This window comes from Syngnathoides biaculeatus, chromosome 3 (genome assembly GCF_019802595.1).
Source record: "Syngnathoides biaculeatus isolate LvHL_M chromosome 3, ASM1980259v1, whole genome shotgun sequence".
NCBI classification, from domain to species: Eukaryota; Metazoa; Chordata; class Actinopteri; order Syngnathiformes; family Syngnathidae; genus Syngnathoides; species Syngnathoides biaculeatus.
The window spans coordinates 39,434,132-39,448,476 of NC_084642.1; the positions used below are offsets into that span (position 1 = coordinate 39,434,132).

At 40.0% G+C, this 14,345-nt stretch overlaps 1 protein-coding gene across 3 annotated transcripts in view; it reads left to right on the top strand.

The window, feature by feature from the left end:
- Positions 1-14,345, top strand: part of psmd13 (proteasome 26S subunit, non-ATPase 13) — a 39,368-nt gene that overhangs the window by 2,629 nt on the left and 22,394 nt on the right. For 2 of the 3 annotated variants that reach the window (XM_061815786.1, XM_061815787.1), the window contains exons 2-5: positions 487-565; positions 2,671-2,705; positions 2,824-2,879; positions 11,544-11,587. In XM_061815786.1, the coding sequence (XP_061671770.1) occupies positions 487-565; positions 2,671-2,705; positions 2,824-2,879; positions 11,544-11,587 (214 nt within the window). The remainder of the gene's footprint in view (positions 1-486; positions 566-2,670; positions 2,706-2,823; positions 2,880-11,543; positions 11,588-14,345) is intronic. The other variant, XM_061815788.1, reaches the window with a different exon arrangement.

Genomic DNA, 14,345 nt, shown 5'->3' on the forward strand with positions numbered 1-14,345 from the left:
CTGTTATTTTGAACCCACGAAGCTCTCGTCCTCTGCACTCGTGCAATCCATTTTTCACAATGAACAGGGTCTCTTTCAAACTTATGAAGGGTAATTCCATTCTCCCGGGTGTTCAAGCATTGTCCAGCAATGCAATGAGCTGGCATTTTGGCTAACACAAAGGAACAACGAGCTACATTCCTGGAGGTAAAAGTAATGGAAACAAACCAGTCCACGAGGGGGCGCCGCTGTCCTTTACGTCAGTTCCTGCTTCTTCTGGGAACCAAAACCCTGAGAGGATTTTCATGGCGAGAGTTACAAAGAGCTGTATACGTCAAAATCATGTTTTGTGGTGAAAAGACACAACGGACCATATTGGTTGTGGGTTTTTCATTAATAATATACCAAAAATCATCCATTTCATGACAGGCCCACTTTAGGTTAAGAAATGAACTTTTTTGTCACTTGTCTGAGAGTGTATTTACTCAATGCTACTGTGTTTCACAGGTTGTGGCATCAGCTTACACTGAGATTGACAGACTTTGTTAAAGATCCTTGTTTCAAAAATGGAGATGGTCTTATACAGGTAAATACTTATACAAACATACATTGCTGTCCAAGTTATTCTTATGACGATTTTACTTGAATGTGAGTTTAAAGGAAGACGCTCCCCAAAATTCATATGTGCAATAAACCCTCCAATGTGAAGTAACATTATTATTACATATATTTTGCACATTAATTGAAAAAAAAAATGTGGAAAAAAAAGAACAATTCTGAAATCCAAGCAAAATCTGGATATGTGCCAGCTTTCACAGCCAGACCCAGAAGAAACGTCCATGACCCCACCCCTGAGGTCACTGTGGCTTACCATTACAGCCCATTCGTTCTAGCTAAGCCAAGATGCTGACATGCTGTGAACCAAACCGCAACACAACAGAAAACGCACCCAAATTTGTATTCCTTTAACCTCCTGCGGGGTCAACTTGACAGGATAAAGCTGTGGCTGTCACAGGTGAGGCTCGTTTATCAGCCAGGGAAATTGGTACGCATAGCGTTAGCACGCATTAACCTCTTGTGCCAGTACTGTATAAGCAACAACATACTTTATGAGGCGGCACGGTGGCACAGCTGGAAAGCGTTGGCCTCACAGTTCTGAGGACTGGGGGTTCAATGTTGGACCTCTGTGTGTTCTCCCCGTGTCTGCATGTTTTTGACCTCCCTCCTGCCCGTTGACAGCTGGGATAGGTTTCAGCACTGATGCGACCCTTGTGTGGCGAAGAAAATGGATGGATCTATACGTGTAATCACTTTAGGGAAGTCCCTATTTTTTGCATTTTATATTCCTGATATAAATAAACCATTAGCTAGTCCTACGCCGTACTCAGAAAATAAGTTCACATTTTTGATAAACTGAACATAGCCCATAGCTCACATAGCATTCACGTAGCATTCCAGGACCATTAAAGGTCAAGTGTCATCCCTATAAACTAAACTAAAAACTAGATATTGAAAAATTCATATAACATTATTCACTTCGATGTCTATACGAAAAAACAAATGTGAGCGGAGAGGGCGTCATCCATGCGCAAAGTTGCAGAAGTGTCATTCTACGACATCCAAGTGGTTGCCATATTGGCTGCATCCTCTGTCCGTGACGTCACCCGGACATTCGCCAATGAAAATACGCGGTGCACCCTACTATGGAAGACGAACATGCCCCTTCTGACACGAAAGCTCTTTTCAAAAAGGAGAACACCACACAACCGAGTGAAGTTACTGGGGGAATATTACACTATTGTTTCGAGCCATATTCAGATGATATGCCATCGTCACTCATCGCAGTCGGCCGGGGTGGCTCATTTTCGGCGCCGAGGTGGGTTATGACAGCCGAGCCGTGCTTCTTTAGGGGTTTGTTCATAGCCGCTGCAGTACACGATGAACAACACCGTCGAGCCGGGGCGCTTTACTGCGTTGTCGCCGCACGCGGCTGAGTGAGGCATTGTCGGCTGCGTTCTTTAGAGCCGCCGCCAATTAGAAAATGTTTGGAGGGAGCTGAAACTCCGTGTTTCTCAGCGACAGCCCAGAAAACTGTGTGATCTAGAGATCTGTGTGGAGGAGTGGGCCAGAATCCTTCCTGCAGTGTGTGAAATACTGGTGAATAACTACAGGGAACGTTTTACATCTGTAATTGCAAACAAAGGCTACAGTATCAAATATTAACATTGTTTTCTCAGGTGTTCAAGTACTTATTTGCAGCTGTATCACACAAATAAATCATTAAAAAAAATCATACATTGTGATTTCTCTCTCACAGTGTACATGCATCTCCGATGAAAATTTTAGTGCCCTCCATGATTTCTAAGTGGGAAAACTTGCAATATAGCAGGGTGTTCAAATACTTATTTTCTTCACTGTAGTTAAAATACACTCCAGCACATTCACAGCCCTAGTGAGGATAAGTGGTTTAAAAAAATGGATGAATGAATGCTCACATAGTATATTGCCCAATGTTGTGCGATATGAAAAGAACAAGGTCACACCAAGATAACAGTTAAAATCTGAGTTGAAAATGTATTTTTTTTTTTTGTTTTATTCCTTCATAAGTAGTAAAGTATTGTCTGTGTATGAAAGGATGTCTTAGTGTAAACTTGGCAACGCACATATTAATGGTCGTATTTTGTATTGCAGCTTTATGAAAACTTCATCTGTGACTTTGAACACAGGTAGGTTACCAAGAAAATAAGCTATAAAATTACCAAGGAGAAACAGTCCTTCAGCTTGTTAAAGTATTACAGTATTTGTCTGATGATCATCCAGTTAATTGTTTCAATCCCTTCACAGGATAAATCCTTTGTCCCTTGTGGAGATCATTCTCCATGTTGCCAGACAGATGACAAGTAAGATTGTGATAAATAGAGTGCCTTGTGAAAGTATTTTGCCCCCTTGAACTTTTCCACCTTTTGCCACATTTCTGGCTTCAAAGATAAAGATATAAAATTTTTATTTTTTGTCAAGAATTAACAAGTGGGACACAATCGGGAAGTGAAACAAAATTTATTGGATATTTTATACTTTTTTTAACAAATAAAAAAACCGAAAAGTGGGGTCTGCAATATTATTTGGCAGCTTTACTCTCTGTGCAGCAAACTCACTCCAGAAGTTCAGTGAGGATCTTTCAATGATCCAATGTTGACTGATGATGATAAATAGAATCCACCTGTGTCTAATCAAGTCTCCGTATACATGCACCTGCTCTGTGATAGTCTCAGGTTTCTGTTTAAAGTGCAGAGAGCATCATGAAGACCAAGGAACACACCAGGCAGGTCCGAGATACTGTCTTGGAGAAGTTTAAAGGTCTAATCCAGAGGAAATGTATTTGATTTGCCTATCATACAAATCTAGCTAAAAGTTTTATAAAAAAAATTATTTAAAAAATTCTCAACACAACAGAAGTGAAATAAATAAGTGTCAAAGTCAGTCTCAAGGTTTTGTTCAAAATGTCGCTTAGATTCGCCAAGTTCCAGTTCTCTCCAGAATCTTGACGTCACGACACAATTTAGCCAGATAAGATAACGAGGAAGTGTGTTGTGTACGGCTGTTCTGCGTCATACGCCGACGGAGTCAGCTTACATGAATGGCTGAAAGATGAACAGATAAGCAGGTTATGGATCAGGTTTGTGAAGACAAAGCGGGCACAATGGACTTACAAATCAAAGTGGACAGTAATATTGCTGCTTTGAAAACCCGGTGCAGTGTTCACTTGGCTTCGCTAGAAAGTAAGTACGTGCGTGATCAATTGTTTCGTATTTACAAGTATCTACCTTGTTTTAAATGCAAGTACAATACCGATACAGATATATATGTCAGCTAATCCGTATCCATTTGATGTTTAGGAGGTGGCAGAATTTGTACACTGTATAAAGTTAGTGTACTGTTGACGGCAGTGTGTGCTCCCAAATATTCGATGCATAATTTAACATACGGGCTAAATGCATGTAAATAACACGAAGAATGCGCAATCAATAATGGATATTACTCTGATCTAACAAAATATTCCAAATTGAAAATATGGATGATATGCCAATCATGTCAATTCCCACACCCACCTCTCGTCTCAGTGTAGGCAATTGACCCCTCCGTAGAAATTCCATCATCCGTGTCGCTGACCAATCAGAGGCCAGAGATCTGCATAAACCACGCCCCCTTTTGGCACCTGCCTTTCCCTCAGACAACGTTGCATGGTCCAGTATAGCTTTTGTTAACGTTTTATCGCGTATTTGGGTTCTTTAACAATAGATATGGCTAAGAGGTGTAGTCACGGACTTTGTCATAGTGACGACAGGTATCCTGAAAGGCTAGTTGGTGGAGTTCAATTCGTAAATTCCAAAACCGAAGACCCAGTACGAAAAATGTCTTAGATGGATCAAACTTTGTGGAAGACCGCATCATCAACTGAATCCATCTAAAATCAACCGGAACAGAAGACCGAGTACGAAAAATGTCTTCGATGGATCAACTGAATCCATCTAAAATCAACTGGAACAAATATGTTTGCATGAAGGTAAGCCCTATATTTGATTTTCAATACATGTCTCATATAAATGAATTAGCAGTTCTTCGCTTGCATAACATAGCTACGTGTGAATGATTGACACACTTGATCTGTGTTGAGCGATATTTTGCGATGATCTGACTGCACAAACGTGTCTCTGTTCGGCGGCTCCCGAGCTAAGCTAAACCGGACTAGCGAGTCCTAAAAGCCTTCGACGTGCACAGAGACACCAAGACTGAAGGAAGGATGTTTGAGGATACTATAAAGTAGTGATTGTCATACTCGGTCGGGACTTACGTAGGTTCGGCACTAATTCAAGAATAATTATTGAGAGGAGGGCGTGACGTTATACAAAGAAAACGAGAGAAACGACTCGTAAATCAAGTCTCGCCTTCTTCTTTTCCTTCATACGGCGGTTCACAAACTGCTATACAGATACACGTACAGATTATGCACAGAAGTGTGATAGGTAACACGAAAATAAGAAACTGTCAATGACGAATTCGTCTTTGGATTATAATATATTATATTATGTGGCTTCTCGGTCTTCCTCTGACTCCGGAAAGATCTTGCGCTAATATCAATGGTTTCTCCGTCGATATGCATGGAAATACCATTGAAATACCCCTCGCTGAAATACTTGAAGCCCTGGTGTCTGCTTTTCAACGATTTCACTGTTCGCTAAGAATGCAAGTGAGAAATCAGATGGTAAATCGGACAATTTCGCTTCGTCTTTTCTTCCTGCGCAGCCATTTTTGCTAATTGTTTGTCTGAGGTTAGCACACGTGGGGTGACGTAACTTCAGGAGGCGTGGTTAAGTGCCCTGTATGGAGGGGTCAATTGTAACTCCAAACGTAAAAGACAAGCTAATGAAAAACAAGAAAAATTCACAGTAAGTTTAACAATCCATCATGTTACAGTTTTCTTGTACATGTAGTCCTCAGATCTGTGAATAGGGGGTCAGATACATTTTATAAATCTGAATTTTAATTAATTTCAATGCCTCATATGATTGTTGGTGAGGTATGGTTTCCAAATCCATGTTAAAAAATACTCTACCTATAGGATGAAGAAGTAAACCAGGACAGGAGTATCTGCAAATGTATGAAGTAATATAATTTCCATGTTTCAGGGTATGTGGAACGCCTGTTTAAAGAGCTCCAGACCCTCTATGTGGATGCGGACCTAACGACTTCTCTGGTGACGCCCAAGTACCACCACCTCTCAGCAGCCAGTACACAAAACCAAGCAAAGACTTGGCTATTCAGCATCATTTTTCAAGATTTTCACATCAAAGCTGTTGAAATCATATGTTGTGTAAATAAAAAAAATATATATGAATTTGAAGAAGCCGATTTAAAAACAGTGTCCGGTTTGTTAAACTGAAACTAAATTCTATCCTCATGGAATTTCAGCGGCAGAGGTTTTATGTTACGAACCTCTGATGCATGCTGATTAACCAGTCATGTTGCAAGATACAAAAAAATAATGCATTAGTTTGGTCTGTTCAATAGTCATTTTCTCAACTTGTGTGAACCTCTGTAAATATGATGGTAAAATTAAGGTGAGGTAGCATACTCTAGATTTGAACTTTCCAGCTCCTAATGCAGTGATGAAAGTCCCCCGGATTTTCCCGGAATTCCAGATTTTTAAATTTTCATGAAGATAAAAGAAAAATTGCCTAAAATTAATCCGAATATTAGTTGACAACATTGAACGAAAATGCGTTTGAGTTTGTTTTGCTTTCACGAGTGTAGCCATATTGAGGCACTATCACTAGTAACAATAACACCCCTCCCCTCGGATTCTCTCAAGATGTCGCTTCTTTTGTGTGGTCTTGACATTAATTTACATGTTTATTTCATAAACGTTAACTAAACGAGCATGCTCCAAAACAGCCGTTATTCACCCGGAAAAAGGAAATGCAAGTTCACTTAATTCATTTGTCTTGAGATAAAATGCCATATTTTAATGACAAATGTGATAGCGGGATGGGGGCCCAAAAAAATCTGCGCTTGGCCCTTGGGGAGCTTTTGCCCAATTTTTTTTTTTTTTTTTTTTTTTTTTTGGTCAGAATTTTGTTCACAGATATCGCCAGAATGCACCACAGCCATCCTTTTTTTTTCAAAAATGTCCGGGGGGAGCATGCCCCCAGACCCGCCTCGTACTCTCATTTGTATTTTCAGGAATTTTCAACAAAGTCCACTTTCATCTCTACTAATGGCATTTTATGGAATGAAACTATCATATTTAGCATGTGCATATACACGTTTATTGAAAGATGGGTTCACCTTCAGTGGTTTGTACAAAAAATACCTTGGTTTAGAAACTTTTTCAGTGCTGCGATACAGATATCACAAATTCTTCAAGCATTTCGATTACACTAATTAGAGTCAACTTGGAAGGGAAATTTTGCACCAGAACAACAAAAGATATTTTAGTCGAAATTGTCACATAATAACTGCAATGTCCATCAATTTTTAGTCAATGATCAACACCGACACTTTAGTTTTCATGCAAAGAAAAGGGTAATGTTCATCAGCTGGACATAAATCTTGTGAACATGGCATCATATTCAAGTCCTGGGGGTGGAAATTCTGTTCTGATTCTCTGCACAGCACATGATGATATAATCATCCTGTTCCTCTTGCCGAGAGGCCCCCTACACCACCTCACCAACTGTCTGTACGCCACGTGGTGATTTCCTTGATGTCCTTCTCCTGTGAAGGCGTTTCTGCCAGAATGGTATTGAAAGACATGCCAGGCTGTCTCCCATACAAATGTGTTTAGGCAGACTGGGTCAAACCCTTCGTGGTTAACAATGCAAGCCAAGGTAGTTCCATCCAACAGCCGTGCGGTTTCTGTAATTTCCTTACTGGAGCGGCATTCTCTCTGGAAAGGCTTTGGCTGGCGATTTCCACATTTACACCTGGGTAAAAAAATATAATCAGTTAAAATAATGTTATTTGGTTTGTTTTAAGGAGAAAGTTGCATTTCATTACTATCTTTTGCTCGCCAAAATAAGGCTGAAATAATCCCACTGTGGCGTAAAGCCCTATGATTTATTCATTCATTATCTTCTGACTAAAGAGTGCTACAACTACTGATCATTTAGTTTAAATAATGATAATCACTGGCTAAATGTAAGTGTACTGTACTGTCCAACTCAGAGGGTACTATAGATGTGATCTTTAAACACAGAACGATACCGAAGGTTTCAACTTTTGTTTCTCGCTCGTACAACAACAGACGACTCATTATGTGCAAGGAGCATCAGACGTTTAAACGTGTTTGAATTAATTATTTTGTCAACAAGGTGTATGTAGATTTGTTGAGGCCACTTACCGGTCTGTTTTGGGTGCGAAGTTCCACGTCAACTTTGTCAGGTCTTGTCGAATCCTGTTCTCGTGGGCAATTCGTCAACAATGGTTCAAATATGCGTGTATGGTTGAATTACAACCACAACTGCATCGGATGTTTTTCCAAACATGGGAAGAATAAGAAAATTCCTTCTCTTCAGTTCCCATCTCTTATACAGAGCATTCCATAAAAACGTCTTCATCACTGCTGTCTTATCTCCTCAAGATCCCACTCGCAGCGTGTATGATTCTTTGTAGGAAGCCATTGTCTACTGGGGTTGTCCCGGTGTGACGTCACATGGAGGCAGTTCAACAGAAAGAAAATGTGCTCTTTGGCGCTAATTTATTTAATTTTTGTTGTGTTGATAATTTTTAAAATATTTTATTAATGAAATTTTAGCTACATTTGTATGATAGACAAATCAGCTCACAATGTAGCTTCACTCCTCCCCCACTGCCCCTCTCATTCATGCACATAAACTCTGTTTTACTTTGGCTAATCTTCATTCCTCTCCTTTCCTATGCGTACCTCCATCTTTCTAACTGTTCCTCCGCCTCTTCCCTGCTTTCACTGCATATCACAATATCATCTGCGAACATCATGTTCCAAGGGGACTCCAGTCTAACCTCATCTGTCAGCCCAAACCAATTACTACCGTAAACAGGAAGGGGCTCAGACAGGATCCCTGATTCAGTCCCACCTCCACCTTAGATTCTTCTGACACACCTACGGCACATCTCACCGTTGTTCTGCTTTCCTCATACATGTCCTGTACTATTCTAACATATTTCTCCGCCACAGCAGACTTGCACATGCAGTACCACAGTTCCTCTCTTGGTACTCTGTCACAGGCTTTCTCTGGGTCTACAAAGACACAATGTAGCTCCTTCTGACCTTCTCTGTACTTTTCCATGAGCATCCTCAAGGCAAATAATGCATCTGTGGTACTCTTTCTAGGCATGAAATCATACTGTTGCTCGTATATACTTAGTTCTGACCTCAGTTACGCCTCCACTACTCTTTCCCATTACTTCATTGTGTGGCTCATCATCTTTATTCCTCTGTAGTTTCCACAGTTCTGAAGATATCCGTTGTTTTAAAAATGGGAACTAGTGCACTTTTCCCCCATTCTTCTGGCATCTTCACTCCCGCTAGTATTCTATTGAATAAGTTGGTCGAAAACTCCACAGCCACCTCTCCAAATTGCTTCCATACCTCCATTGATAATGTCATCAGGACCAACTCTTCCATTTTTCATCCTTTTCAGTGCCTTTCTAACTTCCCCCTTACTAATCATTGCCACTTCCTGGTCATTGACACTTGCCTCTTCTAATCTTCCTTCTCTCCCATTTTCTTCATTAACGTCTCAAAGTACTCTTTCCATCTACTTAGCACATTACTGGCATCAGTCAGCATATTTCCATCGCTATTCTTAATCACCTTTACTTGCTGGACATCCATCCCTCTGTTTTTTCCAACCTGTAGAGATTCTTTTCTCCTTCTTTTGTATCCAACCTGGTGTACATGTCGTCATATGCCTTTTGATTAGCCTTCGCCACCTCTACGTTTGCCCTACGTCGCCTTTCAATGTACTCCTTTCGCCTCTCCTCAGTCCTCTCCGTGTCCCACTTCTTCTTCGCTAATCTCTTTCCTTGAATGACGTCCTGTATTTTGGGGTTTCCACCACCAAGTTTCCTTCTCCCCTTTCCTACCAGAAGACACCCAAAGTACTCTCTTGCCTGCCTCTCTGTAAACCTTGGCAGTATTATTACAGGCTTCTGGGAGCTCTTCCTGTCCGTCTAGAGTCTGTGTCACCTCTTTCCGAAAGGCCACACAACATTCTTTCTTTCTCAACCTCTACCACCTGATTCTTGGCTCTACGTTTACCTTCATAATCTTCCTACCCCCTACAAGTCATCCTCCACACCACCATCCTATGCTGTCGAGCTACACTCTCCCCCACTACTACCTTACAGTCAATTTCCTCCTTCAAATTAGATCGTCTGCACAAAATATGATCCACCTATGTGCTTCTACCTCCGTTCTTTTAGGTCACTCGTGTTCCTGTCTCTTCTGGAAATAAGTGTTCACCACTGCCAATTCCATCCTTTTTGTGAAGTGCACCACCATCTGACCCTCAAAGTTCCTTTGGTGGATGCTGTACTTACCCGTCACTTCATCGCCCCAGTTTCCTTTGCCAACATGTCCATTGAAATCTGCACCAATCGCATCTCTCTCTCTCTGACCAGGATGTTCAGCACTATTTTTAGTTCCTTCCAGAATTTCTCTTTCAACTCGAGGTCACATCCAACCTCTGCATTTATCCGGGCTTCGGAACGGCCTACAGGTCGCACAAGATTGTGTTCTCCAAGGGCAGCAGATGGTCAAAAAAACAATCAAATAAAGTCAGCACATAAGTAACACAATTTACATACTACCTCGTCTATGTTAAAGTTAAAAGGGTATGTGGGTAAGAAGGTTTAAAGGACATGAGGATGAAAGAGATTCAAACCAATGGTTCTCACTCCAGTAGTTGCAGGTTGAGTCGTCCTCACTATCCTCGTTGGACAAGTTGTGTAGGTTGAACAAGATTATGCAATTACTCACGCTCGATATTTGTTCAACAGCAACTGGTGGATCACAAAAGCGAATTGTTGTTAGACAGCTAAGCAAAGGTCGTCTGGTCTGAGGGGCAAGTTTAAGTCGGCCTTTCTACTTGTCCGACTTCCTCACTAATAGTACTCACGGACCTCGTTCTATATGATACAAAGGTTTTGCAGGTGTTTTAGGTACTACCGATTGTTTTCCTCCTCAGCAAATATTTGGCTACTGATGCGTCTTGTTGTTAGCAAGCTAGGCTAAGCAAGGCCGCGCTGCTTCAAACGCAAACGAATACGGCTCGAATTTGGGTACTAAATTTCACAGATGATGATTCTTACTCCACTGAAGTCGTCCCCAGGGGCGTCCCATGTCGAGTATTCACAACATTCGGTCCAAATTCAGCATGATTTAATTACTGTACGATCAGGTTTGCCAGAGCTATCTCATTTTTCTGCCACCAGGTCGGGGACCGGAAGCAGACCCAAAGCCAAATCTACAATGGAATGGTTCACAAATAAACGTATCCAGGTGTTAGAATGGCCAAGTCAAAGTCCAGACCTAAATCCAAATGAGAATCTGTGGGCAGAGCTGAAGACTACTGTTTACAAATGCTCTCCATCCAACATCACTGAGCTCGAGTTGTTTTGCAAGGAAGAATGGGCAAGAATTTCAGTCTCTCGATGTGCAAAACTGATAGAGACATACCCCAAGCAACTTGCAGCTGTAATTGCAGCAAAAGGTGGCGGTGCAAAGTATTAATGCAAGGGGGCCGAATAATATTGCACGCTCCACTTTTCAGGTTTTTATTTGTTAAAAAAAGTTTAAAATATCCAATAAATTTCTTTCAACTTCACGATTGTGTCCCACTTGTTGATTCTTGACAAAAAATGAAATCGTTGTTTGAAGCCTGAAATGTGGCGAAAGGTTGAAAAGTTCAAAGGGGCCGAATACTTTCACAAGGTGTACTGTATCTAATCGAATGTGATGTACAAAACATTTTCTTATGTATTTGGATATTATGAAGTGTTGATAAAATACTTGTGTCCAGATCCTAAAGATGCCATCACTTTTCTTGAGAAGACCAAGGAAAAAGTAGGTTCACGAATACAACTCGTCACAGGAAAAAATGTTTTTGCTTAATAGACATCAAACAGGACAACCACTTGAAAATTAAAGACAACTTCATAAAAACCTGCTTACATAGAGTCAATTAAAATTTGGGCTGGGCAATGAATCAATCACACTTCATGTCCTTATAGACGCGTGATCCATATCATTAGAAAACACAATCAATGAAATGTACGATAAAAGGCCAGAATGCATTCTGTGGTAGGCTGCAGAGACTTAAAGGCTTTCGTCATTTATCTGCTTTGAATATCATGGAAAAGTTCATTTCCATATTTCCATTCATAAATTAAACATTCGTAGCTCCATCAAGAATCTAGCAGAGATCCAGACAGAGTGGAACGAGGCATGAGTCACAGTCTCAAAAACAACCACACTCAGACCCATTCGGGAGATGTACTACAACGTAGGAAAGCGTCTCAACTGGGCCACGGAGAAGAAAGTTTGACTGTTGGCCATAGGTCCAAGGCCATCTTTTAAATTTCAAGTAGTAAAATTCATTCAGGATTCAAGGTTCAATTGTTTGGAGGATTACTGAATAGAACAGTACCCAAGTTGCGTGAGCTGCTGTGTGAAATATCCAGAGTTATGATTTGCAATGCACTGCCAAGTGCATTTGTTGGTAAACTCAGCTTTCTTAAATCCAAGATAAACACAACAGTTTGCTATAATCATTCCTTCTGCTGAGGATATGGTGATCGAGATTTGATCCTCCAGCGGAACAATGCCATACCCATGCCACAAGAAACACCAAAACTTGGTTTAACCCTCATGCCAGCACGGTGCTTGACTTGCCAGGCAGTTCGCTTGATCTAAACCCCAGTGAGACTCTATAGGGTATTATCATGAGGAAAATGAGTGTCAACAGACCCAAAAACAATGACAAACTGGCAGCAAGCATCCAGGAAATGTGGGCTTCTATAACTTCCATGCAATGCTACAGGCTGATTGCCACTATGTAATTGTGCATCGAGATAGAGGTGCAAGCAAATTGATTCCCAACCAAGTATTGAAGATTAACATATCGTTTTAAAAGTACAGTATTTTGATTTGTTTTTAACATGCCCCTAATTTTCCTTTTACAAATACTGTGAAGTCAATGGTGATTTTCTTTTTTTCTTCCTCCCACAGTATTTTTGGATTTCCTTATTTTGTGGGTTTATGAGCTGGAATCCCAAATTACGAAAAAATAAGCAAATAACTACATTTTTTAATTGTTGGCTCTGAATGTGTAATCTATCAAGTTTAACTTTTTGAATTGAATTATCTTTTCCATGATATTCTATTTTTTGGAAAGGGTCAGCCACTGATTGTTAAGCAACGATTGTTCCTAAGCAATACGACAACACACCGCAAACGCGCTGTCAAGTTGCTAACTTTAAAATGAAAGCTTCACAAATAATACATCAATCCTTTGATTTTAAAAGATATTTGAAAATGATAACAGTAATCTCTATCATGCAATGAGCCCACTTAAGAAGAAAGTAGACTGTCCCATCAATGCACACAGGAAGGTTAAATTTGGATCTGAAAGCTCATTTTAGAAAAGGCTACACATATGCCTACTATAACTGATTTTCAAATATATATCTTAAAAATTTTAGGTATTCCAAGACAACTCCAGTTCTGGAGGACAATAGACTATCCCAGGACTCCATCAAAAGAAGGGTCCATGCAGATCTTTTTTGTGATTTCAAAATTGTCTCGTGAAATCTGCAGTTTCAACAATGAATTTATCTGATTAAAAAAAAAAAAAAGAAGTCAGTAGACCAACCCACTTCTGGGGGACACTTATGAACAAGTGTTTTGAATGAAATGGGGAATAATATTTGTCGACCTCTGTAGAACAGGGGTCACCAACTCTGTGCCCGCGAGTGCATGGTAACCCACAAGGACAATTTAAGGCTGCCCCCGAGGCATGTTCTAAAAATACCACAGCATTAAATTTTGAATCTGACTTGCTTATGTTATTTACATTTTTAAAATACCTGTTATGTTACATCATACAAAAAATTAAACGAAAATATTTTATGTATGTGTAATGAACTATGAAGTATGCTCCCAACAATTCATGTAGCCCTTCATACAGTTCTCACAAAGTAGCCCTCCGCCTCAAAAAGGTTGATGACCCCTGTTGTAGAGATTTGAAATTACATCTTAAAATAGTGATCTAAAGTCAGCCTTTTTTCTCCATGGCCTAAATTTGAATAGGATGGAAAAAAATAATATTGTATCAAGTATAATAAAAAACACATTTATTGTGATACTATTTTCGGTTTCAATTCTATTTTCAACGCCCATCCCTAGTTCTAGGGTTCCTATGCAAGTATGGAAAGCATCTAAAAGTATGGAATTTGATTTTAATAAATTTCCAGGTATGGAAAAGTATGAAACAATGGAAACTGTTTTGTGGAAACATAGTCACATTTTCAACAGTTATTACAGCTGTTTTCTAAAACAAAAATAAAATCTACAAACACTGATTGACCTGCATATATATCAGGGGTTGAGAACCTTTTAGGCTGAGAGAGCTATTAAATGCCAAAATGTAATTTCAGAAGAGCCAGGCAGTATTTTCAAAAGTAAATACAGGTGTATTTGAGCATTTATGTAAAACCGACACTTAGAATACAATAAGTCTCTGAATTCTTTTAAATAACATTATGATGTTGCTAACCAATGATGATTAAGAACACTTCTTTTACCGTTAATGTGACTTCTGGTG